The 16,554-nt window shown below is 33.3% G+C and overlaps 1 protein-coding gene, 1 non-coding gene and 1 pseudogene across 2 annotated transcripts in view; 2 read left to right on the plus strand and 1 right to left on the minus strand.

The window, feature by feature from the left end:
• The window catches only part of TRIQK (triple QxxK/R motif containing), a 76,335-nt gene extending 72,921 nt beyond the window's left edge, over positions 1 to 3,414 (plus strand). Inside the window, exon 4 of the mRNA XM_049782132.1 lies at positions 3,155 to 3,414. Coding sequence (XP_049638089.1) covers positions 3,155 to 3,268 — 114 coding nt within the window. The 3' untranslated portion in view covers positions 3,269 to 3,414. The remainder of the gene's footprint in view (positions 1 to 3,154) is intronic.
• Positions 3,415 to 8,208: 4,794 nt separating this feature from the next.
• Positions 8,209 to 8,333, minus strand: LOC126021236 (uncharacterized; annotated as a pseudogene).
• Positions 8,334 to 12,240: 3,907 nt separating this feature from the next.
• LOC126021075 (small nucleolar RNA SNORA22) lies at positions 12,241 to 12,373 on the plus strand. The gene has a single exon (XR_007499689.1). It is a non-coding gene; the product is annotated as a small nucleolar RNA SNORA22 (small nucleolar RNA).
• The last annotated feature ends 4,181 nt before the right edge of the window (positions 12,374 to 16,554 follow it).

Here is a 16,554-nt window from a genome sequence, read left to right on the forward strand (position 1 = left end):
TCATTTACTCTCCCCTTGGTGTTTTTGTGCCATATGGAAGACTTCTGCTCTGATCTGGATGATAAAGACAGACCTCTAACTCTAGGGGTCTCAGTCTGTGCACAAGTCAAAGAGTGGAACTTATGATGAAGACTTTCTTTGTGATTTTAGAAGTTCTGTTTCCTCGATGTCATTTTAATCTGTCTTCTGTGGTTAGTGGTCTTGGCCCTTGTGCTGAAGCTCAGATGGAGTCTGGGATATCATATTTCGTTATGATTCCGGAAGACCCGTTCAGTTGCAATTGCCTCAGTCAGGACTCTGGCATTGGAGGTCATGTTTTTAACATCCTTTTAAATTTAATTTTAATTGTTTTTTTCTAGTTATTGTGTAAGAACTACATCACTCATTAGTTTTCGTTGATATATTTGTTTTTTGTTATGATTTGGGGGTTATACCCAACTGTGCTTAGGATCCTGGCTTTATGCTCAGGGATCATTCCTAGTGGTGTTTGGAGAGACCATCTGTTCCAAGGTTTGAACTAGAGCTGACCAAATGCAAGGCACAAAATTCAAGGCACATCTCTAATGGAGATCTCCATCTTTCTAGTTTTTGGAGGAGAGAAGATAGTCTGCATGTCCTAATTAATTTAATTATCAGAGCCTAGAGATAGCTCTGAGTAATCAGTGATCTGACAGTGGACTGAGCACATTCTCTGCATGCAAGAGGCCTGAATTCAACGCAGCTTGATCCTCTGAGCCATATGGGAACAACCCAGTGCTGAAAATAGTCTTCAAGTACTGCTGAGTGTGCCCCCTGCCAAGTCTATATTTAAATTTATTTGGGGGCTTTGGACCATAGACCATCATGCTTAGAAACACTGCTAGGTGGCTCTGGGGAACCCAGTGGCGCCAGAGGTAGAAGTCAACCCACTTGCATGCAGCAGCATTTGCATGATGACACTTTGAACTGTCTTTCCTGGCACAAAAGGTTTATTTGAAAATAAAAATGATCTGAGTAAAACAATTTTCTGCTACATAAAAGAAATACTTAAAGGTCAAGCAATCCCTTGGGTTCCATCTCAGCCCAGCTAAAATGTTTCTTTCTTATTTTTCAGATTTTATCTATGTTTTTGTTTTTGTCCTACAAATGTTCAGTCTTCAAAATATTCATCTCCACAACAGAAGTGGGGACATTTGTTGCGGGTGGGGGCTGGAAGGGAGAGCTTTGCTGTATATTCCAGTCAGCACTTTTTAAAACACTGACTCCCAGATGATATCATGAATAGAATTAATTAACTAATAGATCTCTGAAGATTTGTAACGTGAGTGACCCCCGCGTTCACCTTTGAAACTTCTAGTTATGCCTCTAGTAATTCCGTAAGTCCTCAATAAAAAGGATCCAGAAGTGTTTGAAAGGCCAGAAATGTGGAAAAGCAGTATTTATGTGTGATTATCGATGGAATGGGAAAGACCAATTTCAATCAGGAGAGAAAACTATGTTCCTGCATTAAGCTCGCGTGAACGGGTCTTGCTGCAGAACAGTGTCGTCGTCCAGTCTACAGAGCAGATGGAGTTTGCAGTTGTGTGTCACATGTTTATTACATCCTCTTAAAATTAGTAGCTGTGTAGCCAGATGGGTCTGGGAGCACAGCTGTGAATATAAGAAAATAAATGAAACCTGTCTGGTGCTGCCATGCCCTTTTGAGATGCCAAGTGCGCCAACTGCAACAAAGGAACATTCACTTTTCTTTGACATTATAATGATAGATTCGGTTTTTTAAAAAAAAATCAAATTTTATAAAAATAGTTGACAGTGGCTCTTTCGGCCCCCTGATTTTCATTAACATTTATTTTTATAATTTGAATGTCTAAATAAACATGAAACACACTACCCATTTGTGATTTAAATATTATGACAAAATTTCCATGTTAGGTTTAAACCAGATCCATGTTGGTGCTTTTAAAATTTATTAGGTGTCATGTGTTGAATTATTGATTTTTATATTCTTATTCCTATGAAGACAGATAAATTGCTTTTTCATAAAATAATGAGAAAAGGTGCAGCTAACACAGGTGAAAATATGAAAGGAATCGGAGGGCTGAACTGGCATTATTTGTTCTTTATTTTTGTAAATGTAAGTTAATATTGAAAATACTACACCCAAACACATACACATCTTTCAAACTTACAGAATCAGAAATTAGATCTTAAAAATAAGTTCAGTGCCATATGTAAATAGTAAATTGGAGTGAAGATATGTTAGTATAATTTATTGAAAAGATCTACATGAAGTAATCAATTGGCATATCCAAAATCATGTGTGCTATGTCGTCTGTTACAGTTGTGTTAAATTGTCTTCATCATGCGTTATATCATTGTCAGCTGAATGTCTTGTTCCTTCTAATCGTAAAGATAGAATTTCCAATTAAAAAAAGAATATTTGGATAAGATAGCATTTAATACAATAATATAGACTGTTGTAATAGTTTCTTGAAAACTATTGAAAATGATTTGAAAAATATTTTCATTGAATATATAATTGAAACATTATTTATAAAATAATTGAAAAAGTATTGAAAATAATTGAAAAATAATGGTGTATATGTATGCTAAGACATGTATCTAAATGTGATAATAAATTTATTGATACAACAAATAAAGTTAAAATATTTGAGTAGAGGCTAGATATTATATGAGCATGAAATGCTTCTTGCATCCAGTATTTGATATCCAGGTTATGAGTATATTTGATATGATTTTATTGTGTTATTAGGAACATAGAAATAATTTAACTGTTGATATACTGGGAATTTTAGTAGGCATTGTTAAGTATACAATAAAATTTTAATTATAAAATCAAAAACTTTAAGCATAAAGTACTTGATTGTTAGGACTAGTTCGATGATACACACATAAGGTGTTGCCTTGCATCTGACTGACCTCCCTTTAATACCTCAGTATCCCATATGGTCTCCCTAGGACCACCAGGAGGGATCCCAGAGCTCAAAGGCAGAGGAAAACCTCTGAACACTGCTGATGTCTCCCCTTTTGAAGTTTTTTTATTGTGTTCAAATTATTCATTGGATACCATGGAACTATATCATTGCTTAATATAATAAAACCATTAATATTAACCAATTTCTTACCAATTTCAAATCTTTTTTTATTTTTCTAGGAAGTTGGACTTTTACTTGCAGCTATCTTGGCCCTCCTCCTGGCTTTCTATGCTTTTTTTTATCTCAGACTCTACACAGATGCTGACCCTGATCTGGGTTCAGATGAAGATTGACTGAGCAACATGTATGAAAGGGAAGTAATTTTTTTTTAAAGCACTTCTTGGGACTAGAATTTACTGAAGTATTGAAACCAAACATCCTGAATTTTCTTCTACTGCTGTTTGCAAGTTACAGAAAAATCTTTTGGAATAGTTGTGCAGTTAAGAAGCTTACCTGACAATGTGGGATTACATGTCTTACTAGATACCTGGATAAGATTTTTGACTTTGAATGTGCCATCTTATTTATGGGGCATTTAAATAAAAAAATTAAGCACATCCCAAATTCTTTCATAGGCTAGCCAATTTATGTGTATAACGCCTTCACTTAAACAATGTTCAAGTCTTATTTTTGTTCTATGTACACAGAAGTAAAAGTATAGATTCTCCTTTACAGAAACATACTCAAATCATATTCAGAAACTAAGAGGGAATGAAAAGTCACGAGACATTTTTTTTTATATTTCAAAGAAGACTTGCTTTCTTTCCAGCCATATTTTATGTCATTAGAGATACTCTCTGCATATCTATCTACAGTAATCTTTTTCCTTCTTGCCAACTGTTCAGTGTACACATGTGCTTCAACAGAAACGGCACCTGGATGACAGAAGCTCAAAGAGTCACATATGTCTCAAAAATAAAGATCCTTTCCTTATGAGTGTCTAAATTAGAGAAAATAGAAAGTTCAGTTGGTATCGATTTTAATTAGCTTATTACTCTATTAATATAAACTTAGAGTTCTATTTTAATTATGTCCTTTTGGCGGCTTACACTATCAGTTTGTGCCTCTTGTCTGGGAGATATGTACAATCTGTCATTGCATTGTGTATTTTTTTTCAAACAACATAATAGCAAATGTCCTGCCTAGGAAACCATTTGTGGGTCTTAAAATTGAATAATATAAAATTCATTTAACAAAATTAAATTTTTGTCTTGAAAATTAAACAATTAAGTCTTATATAAAATAATACAAGAAAATATATACTTCATTTTACTCACATGTGGAGTTTTCAATATGGTTTTTCAATGTATTTTAATTTGTCAGTGTATCACAATCAATGTATTCATTTTTAACTTGAAAATGACTATTTTTAGAGCACAGGAACGTATAGAAAATAGACCCTGTTTACACAACCAGTTTTTATTTGTGACTTTATATAAAGATGTATAGAGGATGAGTATAAGTAGTTTGAAATGTTTTATAGTATCTAGATAAATTGAATGTAGCCAAGGTAAGAAAAATTTGGATATATGCTCCATATATTCTATAGTGTTTTTGCAAATAGTTGATAATGAATGTGTAGCATTATGCTGTAAAATTTATTTAAGTCGCACAGTTTTTTCTCATCACATGAAAACAACTGAAAGTTCCAACAGCCTCACCGAAAATCATACCACACATCTTGAGCAAAATTTAACTAGTGTCATTTACTGGAGTTTTCTCTGCTGAAGTCACAAACTCAAAAAGCAGACCAAGAGTTCTTTTCTACTCACCACAGTCTATCAATTCAAGTGGCATTTTTAGGAAAGGTTGCAGCATTTAATGCCATGTGGTCTGTCTGTTAGAGAAGTGGGAGGCAAGGGAATATCCAAGCTGGCATTTTGGATATGATGGGCCTTTTACTTTCCTGAGTGACATGCCACATGTCAAGGAATACTGCTTTCCCCCACTCCTATCACATGTACGTGAACAATTTTTCATTTATTTCCCCTCCCATATGGTGTTAAAAATAGTCATGTTAAATAAAGATTATTTCTAATTTCGCTAGTGATTTAATGAGAGGATATATAGTCATTGTTTAACAGATAATTAAAATGAGGTGTGCATATTTTCAGTATTTAAAATATATAATTACTCTGTAGGACATATTTGAAAATTCATTACCATTTTTTTGGACTGACTGACTTAAGAGGACCCCAAAAATCATGAATAGCACAGACTACATCTTATGTTAGTGAATAGTAGATAAAGGACACAATATGTTTACACAATAGTATTTTCAAATAATACATTTTTCCAAGCTTAACATGAACTGGAAATCAACAAATCTTTGCTTGAGAATCACAGGTTGAAGTATGATTTGAATTTCTGATGATAGGTGGTATCTGGCCTGCTGTTTCATAAATCACACAGTTAAGCAGTGAGTGATGTTGGCATAAATCTGAGACTAGCACAATACACATATTTTAAGTATGGATCTTTTTTTTCCTGACAATTCACTGCTTAGAGTAATTCAGAAGACAAAAACAAATTCTATCATGATTTTCAGTATATTAGAATCTAATCATAGTTAACAGAGATGAAATGATAAAGTTCAATTACTGACTCAGACTTAATAAAACCAGTAGAATACTGTGAAATTTTGGAGTTGTTGGTTCCTTTTGCAACAAAATAAAAACATATGTATGAATCAATTGTTGAAGGCATTATAAAAATAACTTCACCTAGGATTAAAAAAAAGTATGCCTTGGGGGTGGAGAGATAGCACAGCAGTAGGGCATTTGTCTTGCATGAAGAAGGATGGTGGTTCGAATCTCAGCAACCCATATGGTCCCCTGAACCTGCTCGGGGCGAGTTCTAAGCATAGAGCCAGGAGTAGCCCCTGAATGCTGCTAGGGCTGACCAAAAAACCAAAAACCAAAAAAAAAAAAAAAAAACCAAAAACAAAAAAGCCTTATCTAAGTGTCAGTGTAAGGTTTATTATTTAAAGATGAGAAGATATTTGAAGATTTTTTATATATTAAAAATACTACCAATCAATGATTCTGACATCTTAAGAGTATGTTCTTATTAATTGTATATTAATTGATGTACACTTAATAAATGTATGTGAAATTTTAAGTAAGTCTCTTTAGTCTTCTCGGAGTCTGGCATAGTTTATGTATGTTATGATGTCAAAAATTGTATCTTATACATAAAATCTTAAAATCACAATATTGATTAACTCTTAGCATTAAGCATTAATGACCATAATTATACATATTTCATACTCACTTTCATTAATTTCATTAATTTTATGAGAGCTGACATTAATTTTACTGTAAAACAAAAATATTTCTATTTGAAATAGAATAGGCTATTTTATCTCAATATGATTGAAAACTATATTCTATGTTCTAAGTTTAATAGTATACCTATTCACTCACCACTAACATAAAACCGAATTTTTTATTTCTGTTGATATGAATAATGAAGCACTCTTTCCTTCAGATTCTGAAATTAGAATTGTAATTCAGTAGTGATTCATTTTTGATAAGCTTCAGAAAGAGACTTTTAAAAGCTGAAGCTTAAAGTTTTATATATTTCCATGAGTGCTTAACGTTGTTGAGCCGAGATTATATTAAGTAAGTGTCCTTACCTACAATAGATTTCTTTACACTTACCTATAGCTTCCCAGAGGAGAAATTCCTATTACTTCTCCCTTCATTCTTTTATTAACCCTTCATTCTTTTATTAGACTTGTTCCAAAGCAATCTGGAAGTAATGAATTACCTTTGTTAGATTTTGTTAGATTAATACCATAGCTAGAACGAGTGTGGCCCATGATAAAACAAAACAAAGAAAAATGTAGTTAAAAAAACTACAGATTCAGAACCTAGGAAACATTCTTTGTGTTTTGGATAGTTGTTACACAGTTAAGTGGAGAGGGAACTGAGAACCATTTAAAGAATTATTCCGGTATACAAGAAATTCTAGTGGGTCAATGAATTCACATAGAACAATTGAAGTGCAGCAGTGATCAGCACAGTGCCTCCTTGTTAAACGTTTTATTTTTTTTATCCCTAGCAACAGACTTGAGATTTTTATTTCAAGAAAAATAAGATACTTCACATGCCAGAAGATTTTTTTAATGACAGTACCCCCTCCTATTCTTCATTTTTTCAAAACAACAACCAAATTGGTGGGGAGGCAGCCAAAATTTGAGGTACCAATGCCTCTTGAACAGATGTCGCACCATTATTTTTTCACTCGTTTAGATGAATAAACATGTTAAACTGTGAAGTATTACATTTTAGATTTTTTTCATTAAAAAAAGAGACAATCTGTTTACTGTCCTAATTGAGACAACAATCCTTGTGGTTGCCAGTTTTGGCAGTCATAACAATGAACTATAAATATTTGGACCAACCAAGTAAATGGTGACTGTAAAGGCTATACCATGTGGAAGTTTTGCTTTCATGGGCAACCTTCGGAATATGACTTCTCCACAAGTCCAAATACAATGGTTTGTATAAGTAAATTTTCTGATAAGGCTAAAAATTATTTTAGTCTCTAATTTCTCTCTAGCTTATCATAATTTTTGGTTTTCAACAATCCATCTGCTTTTGACAAATTGTTTCTGCAGTTGCTCTATTGAATATGGCACATCTAGTCTTCAATAGTTTGCCTCCACTGGACATCCTAAATAATTTATAAAACCTATTCAGAAGTTTTTTTATGTTCAAGAAGTGAGATTAAACTTATATTAATACACTTATCACATTTTAAATTTGTTAAAGTTTAAAGTGAACAGTATGTGGTTATAAATTCTTATGATCTTAAAAAAGAAGAAATTAGTGCCGAAGGAATAGAACAATATGCTGTCACTTGCCTTGTACACAGACAACTCTGGGTTTGATTCCTAGCACCCTACATGTTACTCTAAACTCTGCCAAGAGTGATTACTGTGGACAGAGCCAGGTGTTAAACTTAAACATAGCCATGTATGGCCTCAAAACAAACAAATAACAAGAAAAGATCTTATCATCTTTGCCTTTAGTAGGGTGTTATACATAAAACAGAGTAAAAGTTGCTAAACCAAAGAAAGTCCAAACATGTTTTTAAAGTTTTTTAAGTAGTTTCCAAATAATAAGTGCCTTCTCAATCAAAGTCCCCAGTTTTACTTCTGTGCTTCCCCCCACCTTCAGCCATACCTGTTACAGACACTATCCCCCCTCTCCTTTTTCTTCCTTTTTTTTGTCCCCCCAATTCACAATACAGACCAAACAAAGGGCCTGGGTTGAGGTGTATATGGGATGCATTTACTATACCTCCTCTTTCTATACAGTCAGTGAAAAGAACACCACCCCCAAAGTGCTTATGATCCTCCATCACTGTCCCTAACTTTTAAAGTCCAATCTTCAGATTCCCCCTCTGATATCCACACAGCTTAGTAATAGTTTTGTAGTCCAAGGCCAAAGGTTTGTCATTGTTTGCTACTGTCCATTTCCTTGATTTGTCTCCTGTTTCAACCATGTATATTGTGCACACACACACACACACACACACAGAATAGTGTAAAAAGATCAATCTTCTCATTACTGAGTTTTAAAATTTAACAACATTTTGATATTTTGCCTTCTTTCTACTATTCTGTAGCCTGAAGTATTTTTAACTGAGTCTCAGATGTAGTAGCAATTTCCTTGTACATGTCTTAGTACATGTCTTTGATAGAACTTTGATTATGATGTTGTTTGTTCATGCTAGTGCTGTTATTGCATTACCTAGAATATGATATTACTATTAATAGAATCTTCTGGTTTTCTTTTAATTTTTTATTTAAACCAGTATGATTTACAAAGTTATTCATAGTTGGATTTTTAGATAGAAAATGTTTCAGGACTAGTCCCACCAACTTGTCATCTTCCCTCTACCAATGTTCCCAGAGTCCATTCCATGCCACCACCACCCACCCCAGTCTGCCATCATAACGGGGGGTCTTTTTAAGTTTGGTTTTCAAAACTGGCATCTCATAATTGCGTTGTATTGACTCTGGCTTGGATAGTTAGTTTTATCCTTTCTTACCACCAGCAATGCACCTGAGGCCCCTTAACCCCTGTGCCCCCCACCACCTACTCAACTTTCTTCCTTCTCCTCACTATAGTCTGAAGTGTAGGATGTATATTACATTTGTTCATGCAGTTATTCTAAATATAAGAGATCCACATATATAAGTGATAGCATCCTGCATTTATATTTCTTTTTCTGGCTTATTCCAGTTCCATTCATGTTGTAGTGAATTGCATGATGCCATTATTACTGATAGATGTGTAATATTCCTTTGTATATTGTACCATATCTTCATGGTCTGTTTTTTTTTGTTGTTGTTGTTGTTGTTTTTATACACCTAGGTTGATTCTAACTCTTAGCTCTTGTACTGAGTGCTACGATGGATGCTGTACATACATCTTTTTGGATCAGTGTTTTTTTTTTGTTGTTGTTGTTGTTGTTGTTGTTATTGTTATGTGGATAGATATCCAAAAGCAGCATTTCTGAGTTATATCGCAGTTTGATTCAAAATTTACTGATAACCTTCCATACTGTTTGTAATAGAAGTTGGACCAAGCAGCATTCACACCAGAAGTGGATGAGTGTTCTTTTTTCACCATACCCCCACCAAATAATTTGTTCCCAGTATTTTTGATATGTGCCATCCTCACTGATGTAAGATGATATCTCACTGTCATCTTGATTTGGATTTCCTTAAGGATGAATGATGATGAGCATTTATTTTATGTGTCTGCTGTCCAAGAGTTAGTCTTCCGCAGACATATTTCTATTTTATTTCTTCTCATTTTTAATGGAAGTTTTATAGTTTGTGGAGTTAACCTTTCTGTGTTCTTTGTATATCCTATCAACTCTTTATTTGTTGTGTTGAGTAAAAATATTTTCTCACAGTCAGTTGTCTTTAATTTTATCCTTCTTTTTTACTTTTATTTTTGCTATACAGAAAATTTTTAGTTTGCTTTAGTGTAGGATACCTATCTGAGACCCACCCATTTCTGGGAGGAGTCTTGGGAACCGGATAATAGGTGTGACCTTACTTCCAAGACCCGGCCCATTCCTGGGAGGGGTCTTGGAATAGGTAGATAAACCCGGAAGCGAGGGGATTAAAGGCTTTTGCCTTTTGGCCCTGCTGGGCTCTCGGAGGAAGATGACTGAATTATAAGATGCAGGGCTAGCAAAGTATTGCTGTGCTTAAAAGGTTATGAGATAGGCCACACACATGTGGTAAATAGGGCATGAATAAAGTTGTTGCTTCCTAACGCCTGCCTGTGAGTGAGTGATTACGCCGATTACCTGGGCCTGGAACCCGCCGGTTGGATGGGGGATGAAGCCACGTGGCTGGGGCCTAAGCACAAAGGCCTCCATCCATCGCCATCCAGTCCCATCGTTAATTATTTCATGCTACACTTTAGTACCATTTATCCAGATTTGATTCTATTGCCCTTGCCATTGGAATTACATTGTTAAGAATCCTTTGATGTCTAGGTCTGTTTTCGTCAATGTACTTTATGGATTCATTTCTTATCTCAAGGTCTTTGATCTACTTTTGATAAGGTGTGAGATATGAATACAACTTTAATTTTTTTCCACTTGCAATTTTTTATATGTGGTTATCCAGTTGTCACAATACCATTTGTTGAAGAGGCTGTCGTTATTATACTTCGTGTTCTTGGCTGATTTATCAAAGATTCATTGACCATCTACATGGTAATTTGTTACTGGATATTCTATTGTGACCCATTGGTCTGAAAATCTGTTTTTATGCCGATACCATGCTGTTTTGATCACTATAACTTTGTAGTAGAAGTTCAAATTAGGTAACGAGATGCCTCCCAGTTTTTTGCTTTTTAAGATTGGATTTGGCTATCTGGGATCTATTATGGTTCTGCACAAACTTTATAATCGGCTATTCAAAGTCCTTTAAGAATGTAGTTTGAATTTGGATAGGGATTGCATTAAATCTATATAGCAGCTTAGGTAACATGGTAATTTGATTGATTGATTGATTCTTCTGATTCATAATTATGGAATGTTTTTCCATTTCCTTATCCTTTTTCAATTCCTTAAGTGCTTTGAAGTTTTGTGGCATAGGTCTCTTACCTCTGTTGTTAACTCAATTCCTAAGTACTTGATTTTTTTTTACACTATTTTAAGTGGGATAGACTTTGACCTCTTTCCTCTCTGATTCCTTATTTGTATAAAAGTTTGAATAGAGCCACACAATATTGTTTATTTTAGTTTTTGTTTTTCAGACAAGACTATTTCATAGTACATAATGAGGCAGATATGCCTTGGTTTTCTCATTGATGTTGTTGCCGCTATATAGTTGTGTTCATATACTAAGGATCTTATTTCCTTCAAATTAAAATTTTACATCAAGAATTTACATAAATGTTTTAGCATGTATTCCTGATTATTTTCTTTACCCATTATCTCATTATACATTGCAAAGTAGTGATATTCTACTTAGAATATAAACAGATTTATAAAAGTGTGAATAATAATGATTTAGGAATACATTGGTACTAAACCATGCTAGACACTAGAGTGCCAGTATTCCTCCACCACTGTCTCAAGATTCGTTTTTACTTGCTATCCTTCCCCTGTCCCTCATTTAGTCAACTCAGTTCTATAATCTGGGCACTCTAGGGTCTGTAGTTGGCTATGCAATCACATTTAAAAACATTAGGAAGAGCAGAGAGACAATACAGCAGAAAGGGTGCTCGTCTTGCAGCTAGCTGACCAAGGATCAATCACCAGCACCCCAGATGGTCTCTGAGCTTGCCATATGTGACCCCTGAAAGACAGAGCCAGGAGTAAAACCCTAAGCACAGGTAAGTGTGCTCAAAAATCCAAATTTTAAAAAGATTTAAAAAGATTTCAAATACATGATAAAGAAGGGAAAATATAATATACAATGCTGTCTGATTGATCAAATCTTATCTGATGGATAAAATAAAAATTGATTGAATGTTTGATTGATAAAATTGAGATTTCTGTAGCTTTCTCATTACAAAATAACTGAAAATCAATACTTTTGTCATTCTAAAAGTTTATTTAACTTAATAAAATTAAGCTATCTTAAAATTTTAGTATTTATGAACTTCTGAAAATTAAGAAATATGAAGTGTGTACTAGTAAAAGTAAATGTAGAGTAACATAATAAGTCATATAAAAATTCTATGGATGGAAGACTCAATATTATATAAGAAATTTTCTGTAACATAGAAAAATAAAATAGGGTGTGCTTTATAGTTCCCTTGGTTTTAATTCTGTGCTACAGCAATGTCTGTTCTTTACCTCTGCATTGAAAGGACTATCCTTTTAAGTGTAGTCAGAAAGTCAGCACATTATATAAAACTGTATATTTGTGTCAAAGTGAAGAAATCAAGTATTGATGAAAAATATCGTTAATTTTATGAGTAATTAATAATATGAAAGTAAATTTTATAAGCAGGTTGTCAACATGTATCAAATATGATTTGGGTCTTAAGATCTGAGTGTGGAAATGCATTAAATGTCTTTAAATATATTTTATAATGATCAAAACATTTTGTTAATTTGGTATATAAAATTTTAACATGGAAAAAAAAGAAAAGAAAAATAAAATAGGAAATTAATTTCACCAGGTTATAATGAATATTATAACATTATAATAAATTACTATCACAGTTAATGTTGGTCAAAGTAGGAAACAATACAATTTATTTTTAAAAATCATCATCTTGAGGAGTTATGATGTAGAATCCAGTTTGTAATGGAATGCTTCTTTTTAAAATTATTTCCCTGAAGTTTTAATAGAAGCATTTTTTTTCCATGAAGTCCTCCTGATCCTGTGTTAATTGGTGACTCAAATTTGGTGTCAGAAATGGGGGTGAGAGGTAAGAGGAGAGATTTTTGAAGTGGACTTGTGCTCAAATGCCTAGTATTAAAACAACCTTGTCAGTTGTCTAAACACCTTATTATTCTACCCCCATAATGTATTCTAATTTTATTAAAATTCTTTGCTTATTTTGTCTTTTTTATTTTTGTATTTTTAAAATTATTTTTATTAAATTCATCATTTTAAGCATCATTAAGTACTAATAAATTATATCTTATAATATCTGTTCTATATAAGATATATAATGGAGGGGCCGAGAAGGTGGCACTAGAGGTAAGGTGTCTGCCTTGCAAGCGCTAGCATAGGACGGACCACGGTTCGATCCCCCTGGCATCCCATATGGTCCCCCCAAGCCAGGAGCGACTTCTGAGCCCATAGCCAGGAGTAACCCCTGAGCATCAAACGGGTGTGGCCCAAAAACAAAAACAAAAACAAAAAGATGTATAATAGAAACAAGAGTTCTGCTTATTTGTGTATTTATTTATTCACTGTTTATTAAAACATACAATGTTAGGATTCTTTTCTCAAAGGAAAGAAAGTTTTAGGTGTGGCTGTTATCATGTAGATAAATTTTGAAAATTCAAAAATATTAGAGATTTTATGATAATTATCTTGAATTAGAGGAGGATTTAGTGTGGTTTTGAATTTTATTTTTTAACAAAACTGTTACAGAGAAATTGTATATGTATCTAGCTTTGCATGCAGATTTAATTTGAAGAATGAACAAATGAAAGTGTAAATAGTGTCCTGAATTATTTTTTCTACAGATTTATTATAGTTTACATTTAAAACTGATTTTGTGTCTTTAAATAATATATTCCTGAATGGACTGAGTAACTTAAAAAGAGGAGTCTTACAGTTTTAGATTCCACCATAGTCCTGGATATATAAATGAAAACCTAATATTGTCTCAATAAATATGAATTATTTAGTTGATAAGATTATCATTTGATAGTAAAAGCAAACCTTTATATTAAAGGAAACTGTACATAAATACTTGGATTATTTGTATTGTCTTGGCAGGACCATGTCTTTCAGTGCTTAGGGTTTATTTCTGGCTTTATGTTTAGGGATAATTCTTGGTGGAGATCAGTGTTCTTATGTGGTGCCAGAGATTGGAAATGGGTCAACCGCATGTAAGGTAAGCAACTTATCTGCTTACTATCTCTCTTGGCCCATTGGTGCACTTAAAAAAAATATTTTCTTACAAAAATAAATTACAAGAATTATCTTGTAAAGCCATGAAGATGTAGTGTAGTTTCTTTTCCCAAAAGCTTTGTTTTACTGGATGCACTCATGAGAACATAGACTTAAGGAAAATCTAAAATTCAAAGAAACCAAGTAATTGCTCCAATTCATGTTTTTTTAGTATATTCTCTGTATTAAGCAAGTAACAGCCCATGCATTTTGTTCTTTATTTTAGCATGTATAAAAACCAACATAGCAACAATAAGAAACTATAACACATTAGTATAGTCCGCTATTTATTAATTCATTTAATTTAAATGCAAATCATATGTTTTAATAATCATAAATTGCTTGGCATCAGGTTGTTCCTGGTAATGAGCAGTTTGAGAGATGACACTTTTTGAAATTCTAATAAAGCATTCCATGGAGCTCCCTGTCTTTGTGAACCTGGTTACCCCTTGAAATATCTGAAATAGAAGCCAGATGATTTAACAATCTCAGAAGGTTGTTAACTTTGGAAATGGAAGCCACTCCACGCTTCATTGCTAGATCAGAACATTGCAGTTAAGAAGCAATATCAGATCAGTCTCTAGAAGGATTCTACCTCTGATCATGAGCAGAGAACCTCTCTCCAGTAGGTGCCAGGCGTCTTGTGATGGACACTAATGATGGTGGCTGCCTTTTATCATCTGTCAGGAACAAGTCACATTGATTTCCGCAGTAACAGTGAGAACGTTTAATGAAACAAAACAGTATTATCGAACTCCAGGATTTTCAGTCCTTTTGGTACTGGAAAAGAGGCTCCATATTCATTAAATTGTGGCTTGTGGAGGTAAAGCACAATTATAGTGTATGGAATCATGAATTATAATAAGATCCCAAAGCAAATCTTTATTAATCACTCACCCCTTCGCTATATCAAAGACTCAGATCAATTCAGCACATATCACTTATTTACATTACATGTGCATAATATGTACCACTTGGATATGTGGATGTATGTACATTACTTTAATATATAATTATGCATGAATTATAAAATACAGTGACAGTAAATCTAAGATATATTGGCCAGAAATTTCTCTTAGTAATTATACATATATATATATATAATTTTTCTTTTGCCCTCTTGATATTATAAAACACACCTCTTCTCAGGAGATATGCAACTTACTTATCTGTCAGGCTTCCGTATTCTATAACTACAGTGCCATCACATTTGTTCTGTTTTATAGAACAATTTTTATTTTATTAATTTTTGTTTTGGGGGCCCACACCCAGCAGCACTCAGGGATTATTCCTGGCTCTGTGCTCAGAAATTATTCCTGGCAGTTTCAGGGTACCATATGGGATACCAGGGATTGAAATCAGGTTGGCAGCATGCAAGGCAAATGCCCTACTCACTGCTATTGCTCCAGACCCATTTGTTCTGTTTTAATCTCAGCATCACAACTGTAGTTAGGTGAGGTCCAAGTATGCTGCTACTCATTTTTATATTTATTAATTCAATGAACAATTAAGAGTTGAATATTATATTTCTCTTACGCACTTTTTAAATGAGTATAATGGTATTTGTTAACTAAAACTACTAAGATCTTTGTCTAAAATCAAAGGCCATATTTTCAAAGAGGAGATAAGCAAAGATTGGAAATACACTAATTAAAACTTAATATAAATATATAAAATCTTGATGATATAAGGATTATGAGAAAAAATAAAAGGAAGCTAGGGAATATGTCCTTTTATTTCACTATTTCACTGTAGTCACAATTCAAATAAATGCCAACATGTTTCCATCTGGGACCTTTGCACTGACTTCTTTTTTATGGAGCTTGCTTCTCTTAATGTTCAAATTTTCCCTTGTCAGTTTGGTCTACCTTCTATTTATTTCAGGGTGATTTTTTTCTTTTCTAGGGAAATGGTCCCCATATCCACATAGGATGTATGCTTGTCTTTTTCCACTATGGATGAGCTTTTTTTTTTTTTAAACATATTTCTCTATCTATCTGTATTTCTCTGTGTCTTTCTCAGATTCTCACATTCTCTCTCCCCACCCTTCACTTATTCCCAAATAAATATACTTCAATAATAAGATATTCTTATATTTATTTATCAAAGAAATAAAATTTCAAATTGATGACCCATTTAACCCCAGTCACTAGCCAGGTTTTATTCCTGCACTAACTGTAAACTTACCAGTTTTAAAGATTATTCATAGTTATATATATATGTATATATATATATATATATATATATATATATATATATATAATTTACTTAGTGTCTTCTTTTTGAATGTAAGATTCATAGTGTGAAATTTTTACCTGGTCATAATATATTGAATGTTCTGAAATTCAATTGTGGCATATAAAAGTGTTCAGAAATATTTCTTCTAAGTGCTGACTTCCATCTCTGTAACTACAAATAAAAGAGGATGTGTTAGAGAATTGAATATCTAGGATC

The sequence above is a fragment of the Suncus etruscus genome, chromosome 10, assembly GCF_024139225.1.
Source record: "Suncus etruscus isolate mSunEtr1 chromosome 10, mSunEtr1.pri.cur, whole genome shotgun sequence".
NCBI classification, from domain to species: domain Eukaryota; kingdom Metazoa; phylum Chordata; class Mammalia; order Eulipotyphla; family Soricidae; genus Suncus; species Suncus etruscus.